Consider the following 14555-nt stretch of genomic DNA (forward strand, 5'->3'; position numbering starts at 1 on the left):
ACAGAAAACAGCTGAAGTTACACAGGTTAATGGCATTTGTTTTAATTTTGGGAGTGGTTTCTCAGCAAACAAACTGGACTGTGTCAAATTTTGTTATACCTCTTCACTCACTTAAATATCTTCTCAATTTTCTGTTTGGCACGCGTTCCATTTTGCTGTTCTGTTTCTGTAGCAGCAAAATGTGACTGCTTCCTTTGTTTGATAACAAATGGTAGCTTTGTCAAAAAGGGATGTACAAAGCTGTATGTTTAGAATGTTCACTAGCAAACTTGTATATGATCATTCATTCTTTCTCTTCCATATAGTATAAAGAAACAAATTAGTTGACAGCTGCTAAACACATGTTGCTCACTAGAGTGAACTTGTGCAGAAAATAGTCTCACTAGTTTGGCATGACATGATTTAATTGTAACTGTTTGGTGATGGATAGGTCTGCTTATCTGTGGGGGCAATGTTTTATTATTGAATGCCATGGTATGCATATAATTTTAAAGTGGACTAAAGTAACCTGTCTAATCAAATTGCTAATACCATCTTTAAATTGGAACAAATTAAACATGAGATTTCTTAGGCAAGCAAGGTAAAATGTAAATACTTGTTGCAGGTTGAGAAATCAAGACAATTGTACTTATTATTAAATCTCATTAAATGCAAAAGAAGTATTTGAGTTTTAGGTACTGTCTAAAATATATTGTAATTTTCAACTTTCTTTTCCCTCAAGGTCCTTGATGCCTCAACGCTTAGTTTCGGTACTCGAGTGAAATGGTTTGCCATATGTTTTGCAACTGGTATTTTCTGTTCTATTCTTGTAAGTGAATTTTTGTTCTACCTTTTTATGAAGATGCTGTGGTAGAACCTTGCTAATCTTCATTCCCTGGGCCTGATCCTGTGGGGTGCGGTGCACCATCTCCCTATTGTTTCAGTTGGAATAAAGGGTGATCGATACCTTGCTGGATCTGACACTTCATAATCCACACTACTGGCACTCTTCCCCTATTTACAGTAAATCGTCTAGTGACATACTTTCTTATTGACAAAATTTCCTAGTACATTATATAGTATTTTAAATTAAAACAAACATACAGTAACCAAAAAGGTTGGGCAAAACTTTCTTTTGTTTTGTCCACTGGCTAATTCATAAAGTTCAGTAACTTGCAATTAATCTCCCAGTTGTTGGTGTAATTAATGATATTTTGCTAGATAATATGTATTGTTGAAATGACTGATAATAGCGTATACCACTAAATTTGAATTAAGCCGTATTCCATGACCTGGGGAGGACAGGTAGTGGTGGGAGGAGATAGTGGGAGAGGATGCTTTGAGAGACAGGCAAGTTGGGGCAGTAACTTTTGAAGCAAAAACCTGTGACATACCTCACAATTTCTTGTTCATCAAGCGTAACATTTTCAGAAGAAACAACAAGGAGTTCTTGTGGCACCTTATAGATTAACAAATTTATTTGGGCATAAGCTTTTGTGGGCTAAAACCCATGTCATCAGATGCATGGAGTGAAAAATACAGTGTCTGTCTAATCAGCACATAAAAAGATGGGAGTTGCGTTAACAAGTTGGGGGTCGGTGCTAACGAGGCCAATTCAGTTAAGGTGGAAGTGACCTGTTCTCAACAGTTCATAAGAAGGGATGAATATCTGAGGGAAAATTACTTTTGTAGTGCTGACAAGGCCAGTACATCAAGGTGGATGTCACCCATTCCCAACAGTTCATAAGAAGGTGTGAGTATCAGCAGAGGGAAAATTACTTTTTTGTAGTGACCCATCCACTCCCAGTCTTTATTGGTGTCCAGTTCTGCAGTTTCTTTTTGGAGTCTGTTTTTGAAGTTTTGTTGAAGAATTGGCACATGCTACACACAGATGGACTACAAGCCATCGGGAACAGTATCCCTGATAACGTCAAAGTAAACCTGGTGGCTGAACTTTGTGACTTTGTCCTCATCCACAACTATTTCAGATTTGGGGACAATGTATACCTTCAAAGTGCGTGGTGTGCAGGAAGGGGCTCGGGGCAGGGGGTTGGCGTGCAGAGTGTGGCAGGGGGCACAGGACAGGATGTTGGGGTGCAGGAGGGATTCGGGGTGAAAGTTCTAGGGTGACAGCAGCACACAATGGGGCTAAGGCCGGCTCTTTGCCTGCCCTGGCCCCACACCGCTCCCGGAGGTGGACGGCACCATGTCCCTGCAGCCTCTGGGGGTGGGGGGGAGCAGAGGGCTCTGCACACTGCCCTCGTCTGCTCCCCTGTGGGTACTTCCCCCAAAGCTCCCATTGGCTGCAGTTCTCCATTCCTGGCCAATGGGAGCTGTGGGGGGCAGTACCCCTCCCCGCTCCCCCAAGGGACGTGGTGCCATGTGTTTCTAGGAGCGGCGTGGGGCCCACAGCGCCATGGGGGTGTCAGTCCCACAGGCTGAATCCAAAGCCCTGGCGGGCCAGATGCGGCCTCTTGTTTGCCCACCCCTGCTCTAAGGTGCCACAAGGACTCCTCATTGTTTTTGCTGATATAGACTAATAAGTCTACCCTCTGAAATTATTTTCAGAAGAGATTGCTAGTTCTACTTGCCCAGCTTGACACCTTTTGTCTTGACTTTCAGTGGTGCGGAGCATCTGACTCCTGTTGACCTCACCTAGCATTGTTGCTCAGCATTTCTGAAATTAATCCAAAAATGTCTCAAGTTGGGCACCCAAAATCAGTGGTCATTTTTGAAAAATCTGCTGCATGTGTTGCAGAGACGTCCAAACTTTGTACCAAACAGCCACATTTAGAACTGTAATTTTTGTGAGTATTTACACCTTTATTTAAACCATCCATTAATGTGTAAATCACTCCACCCATTATGTGTAGAGTAGTGAAGTTCTTGTGAGTGTTGGTGTATAGTTGTGACATCACCCAAAAAGCATGACTAATCAGTTGAAATGTAGCTTGGAACAACTGTTTGCAAAGTGGTATGGTTTAAGTTACTACTTTTTGATGGATGTAGATCCAATATTGATATAATATGACTTCCAACCACAAAGGATAGAAATGCTTTACAGGCAAAGGACTTATTAAATGTCTTCTATACAGTGAAAATCAAGTAAATAAGTCTCATTCTCTCTATCAGAGTCTTAATAAAGTATGAGACACAAAGATAACTTAGCAGAAGTGACATTCTTTCATATTAAGAAATGAAGCAGGCATAGTTTATTCCTCTCTACAGCATGTGACAATGGAAATAAAAGCTTCCTTGTCAGATGCTTTAGACTTGCCATGTGATATCTTTCTTCCAAGAGTGGATGCCTATACCATGGGCTCTATTTTATTGGCCATAACAGAAAATGGTAAATTATTTATCTCCTATTTAATGTGAAAAAGGGTCACATTAAAGGCACATTCAAGCATGTGGCTGAACAGCTTTCACTGTCACTTTAGAATACATATTTTATGCAGTGTTAAGTGGAGACGTATGGAGACATATCATCTCTGTCCCATTGATTGAAATCTGTTCCTGGGAAAATGCAAGTGATGCTGGCTTATGAGTTCTTATGCTGTTTCTATATGATTTTGGATGATGCAGGGCAACCTGTGGTCTTTAGGAAGCTGTGAGCTGAAATATATTGCAGAAACTTCTATTCAGGAAATAACACTTAGAACAGTTAGCTGAACATAACCACTAATTCTACATGCACCTGTGACTGAGCTGTTTTGGGGGAGGGGTAATGGAGGGACATCTCCTATTTCAAGCCAAACCCTGTGGGGAAGGCATCTTGTAGAGTACTCAAAGCAGGTGTGATGCAAGACTAAGTAGTAGCGAAGTCATTTACATTTTTTTTCAACGTTACTTGCTAGTAGTAATAGCTCTTGCCCTGTCTTTCATGAAAGGCAAGCAAGAATGGGTATCATAAACAGACAGTTAAAGGTTAATAGAACAGGAGTACTCCATGTCTCTTGCCTGTAAAGGGTTAACAAGTTCAGTGAGCCTGGCTGTCACCTGACCAGAGGACCAATCAGGGGACAGGATACTTTCAAATCTTGAGGGAGGGAAGTTTTTGTGTGTGCTGTTAGGGTTGTTCTCTCTGGGTTCTGAGAGTGACCAGACGTGCAACCAGGTTTCTCTCCAATCTCTCTGATACAGTCTCTTATGTCCAGAATAGTGAGTACTAGGTAGATAAGGCGAGTTAGGCTTATGTTTGTTTTTCTTTATTTGCAATGTGTATTTGGCTGGAAGGAGTTCAAATTTGTATTTTGCTGAAAGGATTTTTATTTGTACTTGTATACTTAGACTGGGAGGGTATTCCCAGTGTCTATGGCTGAAAGACCCAGTAACATATTCCATCTTAAATTTACAAAGATAATTTTTGCTGTTTTTTTTTTTCTTTTATTAAATGCTTTTTCTTGTTTAAGAACCTGATTGTTTTTTTTATTCTGGTGAGACCCCAAGGGACTGGGTCTGGATCCACCAGGGAATTGGTGGGGAGAAAGGAGGGAAGGGGGGGAGAGAGGTTAATTTTCTCTGTGTTAGGATTACTTTCTCTCTCAGGGAGAGTCTGGGAGGGGGGGAGAGAAGGAGGGAGGAAAGTGAATTTTCCTCTGTTTAAAGATTCAAGGAGTTTGAATCAGTGATCTTCCAGGGTAACCCAGGGAGGGGAAGCCTGGGAGAGGCAACAGTGAGGGAAAGGGTTTACTTTCCTTGTGTTAAGATCCAGAGGGTCTGGGTCTTGGGGGTCCCCGGGCAAGGTTTTGGGGGGACCAGAGTGTACCAGGCACTGGAATTCCTGGTTGGTGGCAGCGCTACAGGTCCTAAGCTGGTGATTGAGCTTAGAGGAATTCATGCTGGTACCGCATCTTTTGGACGCTAAGGTTCAGAGTGGGGAATTATACCATGACAATGGGACACAGAGAACTGGTAGAGGAATGCAAATGGAACCAAATATTCAGAGAGGTGGCAATATGTTTGGTACTGCTATCAGTCTTGCATTGAATCTGACAGTGTACAAAATAATCATTCAATCTGAGAATTATCTGGTATACTGACACTAGGCTCAAATTCACTTGGGCTGCTGCTAAAAAGTAGGGCTGTCAAGCAATTAAATAAAATTTAATAGTGATTGATCGCATGATTTAAAAAATTAATCATGCAATTGTTTGCAGTTTAATCACACTGTTAATACTAGAATACCATTTATTTAGATATTTTGGGGGTTTTCTGTATTTTCAAATATAGGGTCAGGGCAGGGGCCTCTGGGATTCAGCCGTGCTTGGGGCTTCAGGTTGGCATGGGCTGCTTCAGCCCCAGCTGCCTTGGAAGCCATGGGCTAGTGTTTCAGCCCCCCACTACGGATGTCTCCTGCCCAACCCTCAGGTATGCAGACAACACATTAATTTTTTTTAAACATGTTAATTTTGCTTTCAGTTAGTCACAGATATTAACTGTGATTAATTGACAGCCCTAATAAAAATTTTGAGATTCCATTGGTTGGTTTTGCCTCTACAGGTCTGAAGTTGGTTGTACAAAGCAATTTGATGTGCTTTGAAGGTTCATATAGGTTCCCCACAATTCCATTGTCCCCTTTTCTGTACCATATTTCCATCCCTGACTGCTATTAGCAGGTTTCTTAAAGAGTCAGAGATTGGACACTAGATGGGCAGAGCTGTGAGTTGCTACAGAGAATTCTTTCCCAGGTGTCTGGCTGGTGGATCTACTTGATTACCATATTTGGGGTAAGGAGGAAATTTTCTTCTGTGTCAGACTGGCAGACCTTGCAAGCTTTTCACTTTTCTCTTCAGTGTGGGGCACAGGTCACTTGCTGGTTTGAGCTAGAGTAAATGGTGTATACTCTGTAATTTAGTCTTTAACTCAAGGTTTGAGGACTTCAGTAACTCAGCCAGAGGTTATGGGCCTACTGCAGGAGTGAGTAGGTGAGGTTCTGTGGCCTGAAATGTGCTGGAGGTCAGATGAGATTACCATGATGGTGCCTTCTGGCCTTAGGACTTGGCTACACTCAAAACTCCAAAGCGCTGCTGCGGGAGCGCTGCCGCAGCAGCGCTTTGAAGTGCAAGTGTGGTTGCAGCACCAGCGCTGGGAGAGAGCTCTCCCAGTGCTGCAGGTACTCCACCTTCCCGTGGGGATTAGCTTGCAGCGCTGTTTACACTGGCGCTTTGCAGCGCTGTAACTTGCTGCACACTTAGGGGTGTGTGTTTTTTTCACACCCCTGAGCAAAAAAGTTGCAGCGCTGTAAAGCACCAGTGTAGCCAAGGGCTTAGTCTGTGAGACTGTTGGGGAAGATAGTGAATGAAGTAGGTGGACTGCAGTGTCTCTATGGATGATGCCTAGCTTTACATTGCTCTTTTTGCAGGTCTGGTTGGTGCAGACAAATGACTTAAGCAGGGCCTAACCTTCATTAGGGCTTGGCTAAGAGCTAGCTGGCTGAGGCTTAATCCAGATAAGAATGAGATGACCCTGGAGAAAGCATCTGGAATAATTGGCAGAGACTGTTTACCCATATGTGAATATGACAGTCTTATAGTATTCCTGGCCACTTCTGGATGATCAAGTAGCAGAGGCCATGTGTGCTTTTTTTTATCTGCGTGTGGCACAGTTTTATCTGAATCTAGCCACAGTCATCCACTCCTTTGTCATTTAGAGAGCTGCACTTGGGTCTTCCCTGTAAGATGACTCAAACTGTATTTGATGCAAAATGTCACTGCTTGCTTAAATAGTACTTTTTACATGGAACACTATGCTTGTGCTCTGGTCCATGTTGTCCTCCTTTTGGTTTGTGTGATTTAAGGTGATGGTTTTGTCTGAAGAAGCGCTAAGTGGGTTGGCTTCTGGTTACCTTTAGAATCTGCCTCTCTTGCTTGTTAGTCATGGCAGTTATGATCAGCGGAGGTGTTTGAATTATCAGCCCCCTGGTTTAAACATGGAGACTGATAGTGGAGGTGCTTGATTCAAACTTCTCTTCCCCTGTCCATGCACATACTTGGTCTGCCAGCTGAGGTTTGACTCAGACTTCTTCTTTTTAGAACTGTTATGATTGAAGTGAGTGGGAGAAGTGACGGAGGACTTTCTGTAGTGGGTTTGGAGGGATTGTGGATATTAGTCCAGTATAACTTCATGGATGTCTTCCTTTCACATAATGTACAGGATCTTCCAACTTAGACTTCTGTTTCTTTAAAACCCATAATTCTATCTGCTGTACAATAACCTAAAAAGTAAACACCTATACAATTACTACTAAAAGAACCTGTGAAATAGGCCTCTTATACAAATGTTGGCTATAGTAATATTGATAGGATTTATTTTCACTCCTCTGCGATAACATTCGGGAGACTCGGTTAAATACATGAAATCATTACATCTCACTTGCCAGTAGAGGGAGGTATTAATCTGCTGGATGGTTAGTGCAGTCTCTGAAAACAGTGTATGACCAGTGTAGGTCATGGTGACTTTCTTGTGACTTAAATTTTATGGTTTACATTTATTTTCAGACACACTAAACTGGATGGACTAGCAATTGAAAGTATGAAAATATTTTTTTCTTTTGCAGGGGACAGCATTTCTGTGGCTTCCCTCGGGGCTGAAACTTTTTGCAGTGTTCTACACCATAGGAAATATTTCTGCATTAGCCAGGTATGCATTATTTTCCTAGTTATCACTAATAAGTTCTACCGTTTTGGAATCTGAATTTCTAACTGCAAATTTGTGTGTAACATTAATATTCAAATGTGAAAAACAATGCAGCTTATAATTTCAGGTCATATGTATCTTGCACTTTACATTTTCATGTTACTAATACACTAGTTACAATGGGAATATCAGTTACTTGTTTCCCTCCCACTTCTACACAATTATATTGTGTTTGTTATGATCACTTCGTAAATACATCCTGATTTCTATTTACTTTGGCTGGCAGGTTGTAGACTATAGGTTTTAGACTTCTGTGTGCTTCTAAATCCATCTGCCATCTCCTCACACCCCAATTTCAGTAATTAATCACTAATGTAGGCATCTCACTATGGGCATCTTCTGATAGGAAACATCTTGCTTTCAACCAGAGTTTCTTCAATCTTATTTTTAATGGAAAACAAGTCTGGGAGACCCTAAAAATGAATCCATGAAAAATCTTGCCGTAGAATAAATTCAAGTATGGTCTTTTAAAAATTTGTTTAACTTTAAAATTTTAAAACTCTGCTGTATTTTATCTATTCTCACCACTCCTTCTTGTAGGCAGATGCCTTGCCATGCTGCTGAGACTGACTTTTGAGGCTGTGCTCTCAGGAAAAACAATAGCAAACTTAACTTTCTGTTGCTGCTGCTAAACTACAAAAGAGGCCTTGTAAGACTGTGCTGATTTCATTCTCCTATGTTTCACCGGGATGAAGTGCCAAACTCTGTGAACATGAAGTGTGAGTCCGTAAAGTTCTTTCTCAGTCCTGGTCCTCCCTCCTCACTTTGACTACAGTGTTTGTGTAAAGGGTTAGCTCAGGGCTTTTTAACTTTTTCTGCTTTTACAAACCCTGTGCATAGCACCAAAGAACCCGTCAACATTTTCTTATATTTTGATCTACATAAAATCTTGGGTCCTGTTTGGAGCTCTTTGCCAGAAAGGATCATAGTTGGGCCGCTTGCTGAGAACGCTGCTCCCTTTGGCTTCTGTGTCAGTTGTCTGAATTTCAGTGTCATCAGCTGCATTGTCCCCTGAAGTATAGCTGTTTTGAAAGGTAAGGCCATTTGAAATAGTAGCCAGATTGCAAGCTTGTGGTTTTGCTGAGTAGGATTTTTAATTTGGCTCCCCATTTGCTTCAGGTGTAGAGTTTGTGAAGCATGATGATGGGTTTGCCTTTGACTTCTGAGGCTCACTACTGTGTGCTGCCACCATCTTCAGCCCTCTCTTTTGTCAGTTGTCATCCTCAGGTAGAGCTGCAGTAGTGTAACCTGAAAGAAACAAAAGGATATTGCAGTGCTATCTGATAGGAGAGGGTCCAAATAGTTGTGGAAGGCGGAAAGAATGCATTGCTCCCCGTTATATCAATTTGTGTCCAGACATAGGGATGAGTACGACTCTGAAGCATGTTATCCCCTTCTTGCAATCTGATGCCTTTATCTGAAGTTGATGATAGTGTTGGCAAATGTTACTGTTTTTCTACTCCCTTCTCCTTCTGCTAAGATCACTTCAGTTTTTTCTGAGTTGAGTTTCGGCTGACTTCTTCCAAGCATTAAGATATGCTGGTAGTGGCAGAGACTGCACTGATGACAAAGGAGGGGTATAGTTGTTTCATCTGCATATTGGTAATGCACAAGTCTGCAGCATCTTACCGCCTCTCTGGCCTTCTATAGAGGGGTGTGAGGAAGAACTGAGTCTTTTGGGATACAATATGGTAGGGGTCAGGGTGATTAAGAGCATGTATCAGGTCTTCATACCTTTTAGACTAAACATGGGCAAACTACAGCCCGCAGGCCACATCTGGCCCGCAGGACCGTCCTGCCCGGCCTCCAAGCTCCTGGCCAGGGAGCCTAGTCCCTGGCCCCTTCCCCACTGTCCCACCTCCCCTGCAGCCACACCGCTGTGCAGGCTGTGCTCTGGCCCCCTGCTTCTGGTGGGCAGTGTGGGGAGTGCAGCTGGCTCTGGCCAGGTGTCGCGGCTGCAAGCTCCTGCTGCTGGTAAGGGGGCGGGGAGTCCTGGGGGGCAGTCAGGGGCTGGGGGTCCCAGGAGGAAGTGATCAGGGGATGAGGGGCAGAGGGAGGTTGGATAAGGGGTGGGAGTCCTGGGGGGGGGCTGTCAGTGGTTGGGGGTGTGGATGGGGGTGGGCAGTCAGAGGACAGGGAGCAGGGGGGTTTGATAGGGGGCAGGGGTCCTGGGAGGGGGCAGTTGGGGGACAAGGAGCGGGGGGGTTGGATGGTTGGGAGTTCTGAGGGCAGCAGTCAGGGTGGGAAGTGGGAGGCGGCGGAGGCCAGGCTGTTTGGGGAGGCACAGCCTTCCGTTCCCGGTCCTCTATACAGTTGCAAAACCCCAATGTGGCCCTCGGGCCAAGAAGTTTGCCCACCCCCGTTTTAGACTAATGCCTAATGTGTTACCTATATTGCCCAGGACTCGTACATAGGTAGAAGAGTTTGTCATTTCCTTATCTCCTGCTCCATCATGGTCCTTGGATTCATTCTCCTATCTCTGGATATATGCTCACATCAGTCACCATGCCTGTTCCTCACAAACACCCCATGCTGTTTGCTTAGACATCCTGAGTCACTCTCAACTCTGACACCACTCTATTTGCCATTCACCCCACCTCATCAGTTCTCTTCCCACCAGTTCTTCAGGTTTTTTTTTCCTTCTTCCATCTGCTCTCCTCTTTGCTCCCATTAAATCTCAGTAGTGTCTTCATGCAGCGCCTCTTCATGCAGCCTTCAGTACCACTATTTCAGATCTCATGTCTTCTGTGGATAGCAGATACCTCACTACTTTTCGTGGCAACTCAACATAAAGTCCCATGACCTAATTTTCCAGGGTGGGGTAGGGCATTCTGTTCTAACACCACCCTTGTTTAGAGAGAGGCTATTGAAGCAGATGAAATCTTTGGCCCCTCTGGAGAAGAAAGATCTTGGATATCTTCTGTTTCCTGTCTCTATCTAGGAGGAGAAGGCTGAGTCCAGCTGCAGAGTGGCAGAACAGGATTATTCTGACCCTGTTCTGCTCCCTAGGCCAGGTCTGCTCCTTCCTCATGTTGTCTGGCAGAGAAGTTCAGAAGAGCTGCTAACCTTCATTCCCTTTCAGTTTTAGGCACAGGGTAGAGGAAGGCTGGAGGATTCAGCAAAGGCTGCTGCAGCTGTTCCTCTACTTGATCTGGTCATGAGCTCAGGCACAAAGAATGGTGTTGCCCTGCAGGTTTGACTGGGTAATAGCAGCATATACTTTCACTGCCTGGCAGCTCAGTTGAGGTTTGAGGTTTTTTGCAACTGTTAGGGTGAGAAACTATTATTTTTAAATGAAAATGTAAGTTCTGTACAGGTTTAGCGCTGGTCATACTCATCCTGAAAATCTTCCTACTTAGAATCCTTCAGGTTTCTTCAATTCTGGTGAATTTCATTTTGAGATAGTCCTAGATAGACTAGACTCAAACTAGTGTCCCTTTGATATATCTAGGAATATTTGGAAGGAAATGGGGAGCAGATACACATGTAGGCTGATTCCCAGGACAAATATATAAAGAGTATTAATCTTTGACCCTATCAGTAGCTGTTGTTGAACTGTGGTGCCTTTCTCTAGATTAAATATTGGATGGCTCTATAAATTACCTATTTTGATACCTTGCAAAGATTATTTGAATGTGACTTGCTGTTTCTTCCTTATTTCATTAGTACGTGTTTCTTGATGGGGCCTGTGAAGCAGCTGAAAAAAATGTTTGAGCCAACAAGGTTAATTGCTACAATTGTTATGCTGGTAAACTACATTTACTAATTTTTTTAAATCTTACTGGTGGGGGACGGGGAAGGAAGCAAATTTGAGGCTTTGGCCAGGAAGAACTATGTGCATCCAGGCAATTGTTTTTATTGGATTATTATGTACTGGACTGGTAACACTATCTTTTAATATTGCCTGACATTTCTCATTATAAGATTCTATTTTCAGTTGCTCATAAATTTTGCCAAACTTTAATCATTTTGGCTGAAATATTCCATGCCAGTTATGAACCTCAGGCTGAAAACTTCACCTAAAACGGTTCAGCTGTTTTGAGACGGAGGCTAGGAAAAGTATAATTTTTTTTGTTTTTTCGTCTCATGTTTTTTAAAAAAAATCTGATCTTTCCTTTGAAAGGCTTTAGTGCCTTCATCGATTGGAGCAGATACCTGAAATTTGCTAGATTTCCTTTGTGTCAGGGTGTGCCTTTTGCCATCCCTGCTTCTCCCCTACCCCCCGCCCCCCCAAAAAAAATTGGGCCTGGTTATAAACCTTTGAGAAATCTCACAGTGCTTGTGATCAGTGGAGACTTGCTAGAGCATCATAACTAAATTCAGCCTGGGGCTGAGCAGAAATTTCTCTGCATTTATAGGTCTGAGCTGCGGCAGCCCAGGCTCTGCAGGGCACTGGAACTAAGAAGGGAGATGCTCCTATGCTCTCAGTACCCTCTGCTAGGCTCAGAAAGCATAAAGGAGGGAGCTGCCTGATGTAATGGAACAGGGATAAAAGCCACACCTCAGGGTGATGGGAAACATATCTGATGATGAGTCAGGATATAGGAGAAGAATTGGGTCTGGCTGGGCAAAAAGATTGGGACAAGGAGCTGTGGTGGGTCGGAGTGGGGGATGGACCTGGCAATGGCTGGGTGGGGAGAGTGGAACTAAGATTGAAAAGCCAGGGTGGGGAAGAGACAAGACTGGGACAGGTTGGAGGGCACTGGGCAGAAGGGGCTAAGCTTCCAGGGACCAGCTAGAGCACACTTCCCTCCAGCACCTGGAATGGAACTCTGGAGTCTCACCATTCTTCTACTGTCAGCAAATATCTGTAACACTCCCTGGCAGTCTCCTCTATCCCTCCCTCTTCTCTTCTCCCCCCCTTCAGTCTGCTGGTCCACATAGTGGATAACAACCTACCAGCACAAGTGGTAAAGGTCTGTGTAGTAGAACTAAAGGTTCCAATCCTGTTTATGACCCATATGGGTGTAAATATGATGCCACATGATGGAATTTGTTTTTTCTGTTTGCTTTTTTTAAAAACCCAAGAAAGTGTACACACACAAAACAGTTGCAAAGTCAAGCACTCAGAAGTTAGGAAATGCCAGAATTAAGGTTGCTGTGTAATCTTAGATCAGTTCCTTAGCACAGTGTTTCTCAAACTGTGGTCCACAGACCCCTGGGGGTCCGTGGGCCCCACTGAGAAACTCTTCCCCCCCCTCCCTTACAGGCATGCCTCCAGCATGCTGGGGAACAGGCTTACCTGTCTTGGCTTCCTCCGCTCCTGGAAGCAGCAGGCATGTCCCTGCAGCCCCTGGGGCAGAGGGTGGTGGGGGCAGGAGGTCTGTACACGCTGCACCCGCCTCGAGTGCCAACTCTGCAGCTCCCATTGACTGCAGTTCCTGGCCAATGGGAGCTGCCGGGGCACTGCCTGTATGTAGGAGTAGCATGCAGAGACCCCTGTCCCTCCACCCACCTAGGAGCCACAGCCAGAGGGATGTGTGCCAGTTGCTTTTGAAATATGAGCATCCCGAGGTAAGTGCTGCACCCCTCCCTCACCCAACCATCTGCCCCAGCCCAGAGCCTACACCCAAACTCCTTCCCAGAGGCCACACCCTTCCTGCACCCCAACCCCCTGCCACAGTCTGGTGAAAGTGAGTGAGGGTGGTAAAGAGGGAGTGATGGGAGGAATGGGGGATGGAGTGAGCAGGGGTGGGGCCTTGGAAAAGGGGCAGGACAAGGGCAAAGCCTGGAAAGGGGGTGGGTTAGGGCTGAGCAGGGGGACTTGGGGGTCCCTGAAAATTTTTAAATCAAAATGGGGGTCTTCAGGGTGCTAACATTTTGAGAACCACTGCCCTGGCATATATGCACTGTTCAGTCTTGAAATACATGATCATACTGTTATTTTGCTCCTTACCTGTGTCTCATTCATCGCACAAGGTGACTTGCTCTGGGGCTGAAGCAGGGTTGTATAGTAAAGGATGCTGTTGTCTGTAAGACCCATACTTTATTTATAGCAGCAGTTGGAAGGTGTGTAGTGAATGAGTCAGAAAACCCAAGGAAGGAAAAGGATGGCCTCATGGTTAATGATGAAGGCAGCACTAGAGAATTGGATTATATTAGAGCTGGTTGAGAACTTTGTCAAAGATATTCTGATGGAAAATTCACTGTTTTTGCTATATCAAATTTTTCCAGGGGAAAATAGTTCCCAGCTCCTTGGCAGTCTGGGATGTCTGTCTGCCCGAGCTGTCTGGTTCCCTGACTGGTGAGCTGCTAGGGCCTGGGCAGCTTGGGGAGCCTCGGATATTTCAAAAAGGTCAAAATGAAATCTAGTTTAAAAACAGTTGAAACAAAATATCAGAATTCCCAGTCTGCAGGAAATTTCATTTGTTACATTTTTAAATGCAATTTTTTCTGAAATGTTTGGGGAAAAGAGGGTTCCCACTCCCAATGGAATGGGAATTCCAGTTTCTGGTCATCTCTAGGTTCTGTCCCTGCCTCTGCCACAGAGTTTCTCTGTGATGCTGGGCTGGTCACTTAAAAAATAACCCTTTCTGGCATGGGTGCTGATCGAGTCTTCTGGTGGCCTGACTTAAAACCCTAAGGCAGGGAAGGCCAACCTGTGGCTCTGGAGCCACATGGGGCTCTTCAGAAGTTAATATGTGGCTCCTTGTATAGGCACCAACTCCAGGGCTGGAGCTACAGGTGCGAACTTTCCAATGTGAAGGGGGGTGCTTTCTGCTCAACCCCTGGCTCTGCCAGGGGCCATACCCCAGCCTCCTGCATGCCATGGAAACAGCTGATCGGGCGGGAAGGAGGGGGAGGTGCTGATCGGTGGGGCTGCCTGTGGGTGGGAGGCACGGGGCTGGGGGGAGCTGATAGTGGGCTGCTGACATATT

The 14555-nt window shown here is 44.5% G+C and overlaps 1 protein-coding gene across 8 annotated transcripts in view; it reads left to right on the top strand.

The window, feature by feature from the left end:
- The window catches only part of SFT2D1 (SFT2 domain containing 1), a 39469-nt gene that overhangs the window by 14924 nt on the left and 9990 nt on the right, over positions 1–14555 (top strand). For 7 of the 8 annotated variants that reach the window (XR_007773838.1, XR_007773837.1, XM_050949201.1 and 4 more), the window contains 3 exons: positions 722–808; positions 7538–7620; positions 11344–11425. Coding sequence is in view for 6 of the 8 variants with exons in the window: in XM_050949201.1 (XP_050805158.1) it covers positions 722–808; positions 7538–7620; positions 11344–11425 (252 nt within the window). In the remaining 2 variants the exon portion in view is untranslated. The remainder of the gene's footprint in view (positions 1–721; positions 809–7537; positions 7621–11343; positions 11426–14555) is intronic. The other variant, XM_050949203.1, reaches the window with a different exon arrangement.

Source organism: Gopherus flavomarginatus, chromosome 4, assembly GCF_025201925.1.
Source record: "Gopherus flavomarginatus isolate rGopFla2 chromosome 4, rGopFla2.mat.asm, whole genome shotgun sequence".
Taxonomy (NCBI): domain Eukaryota; kingdom Metazoa; phylum Chordata; order Testudines; family Testudinidae; genus Gopherus; species Gopherus flavomarginatus.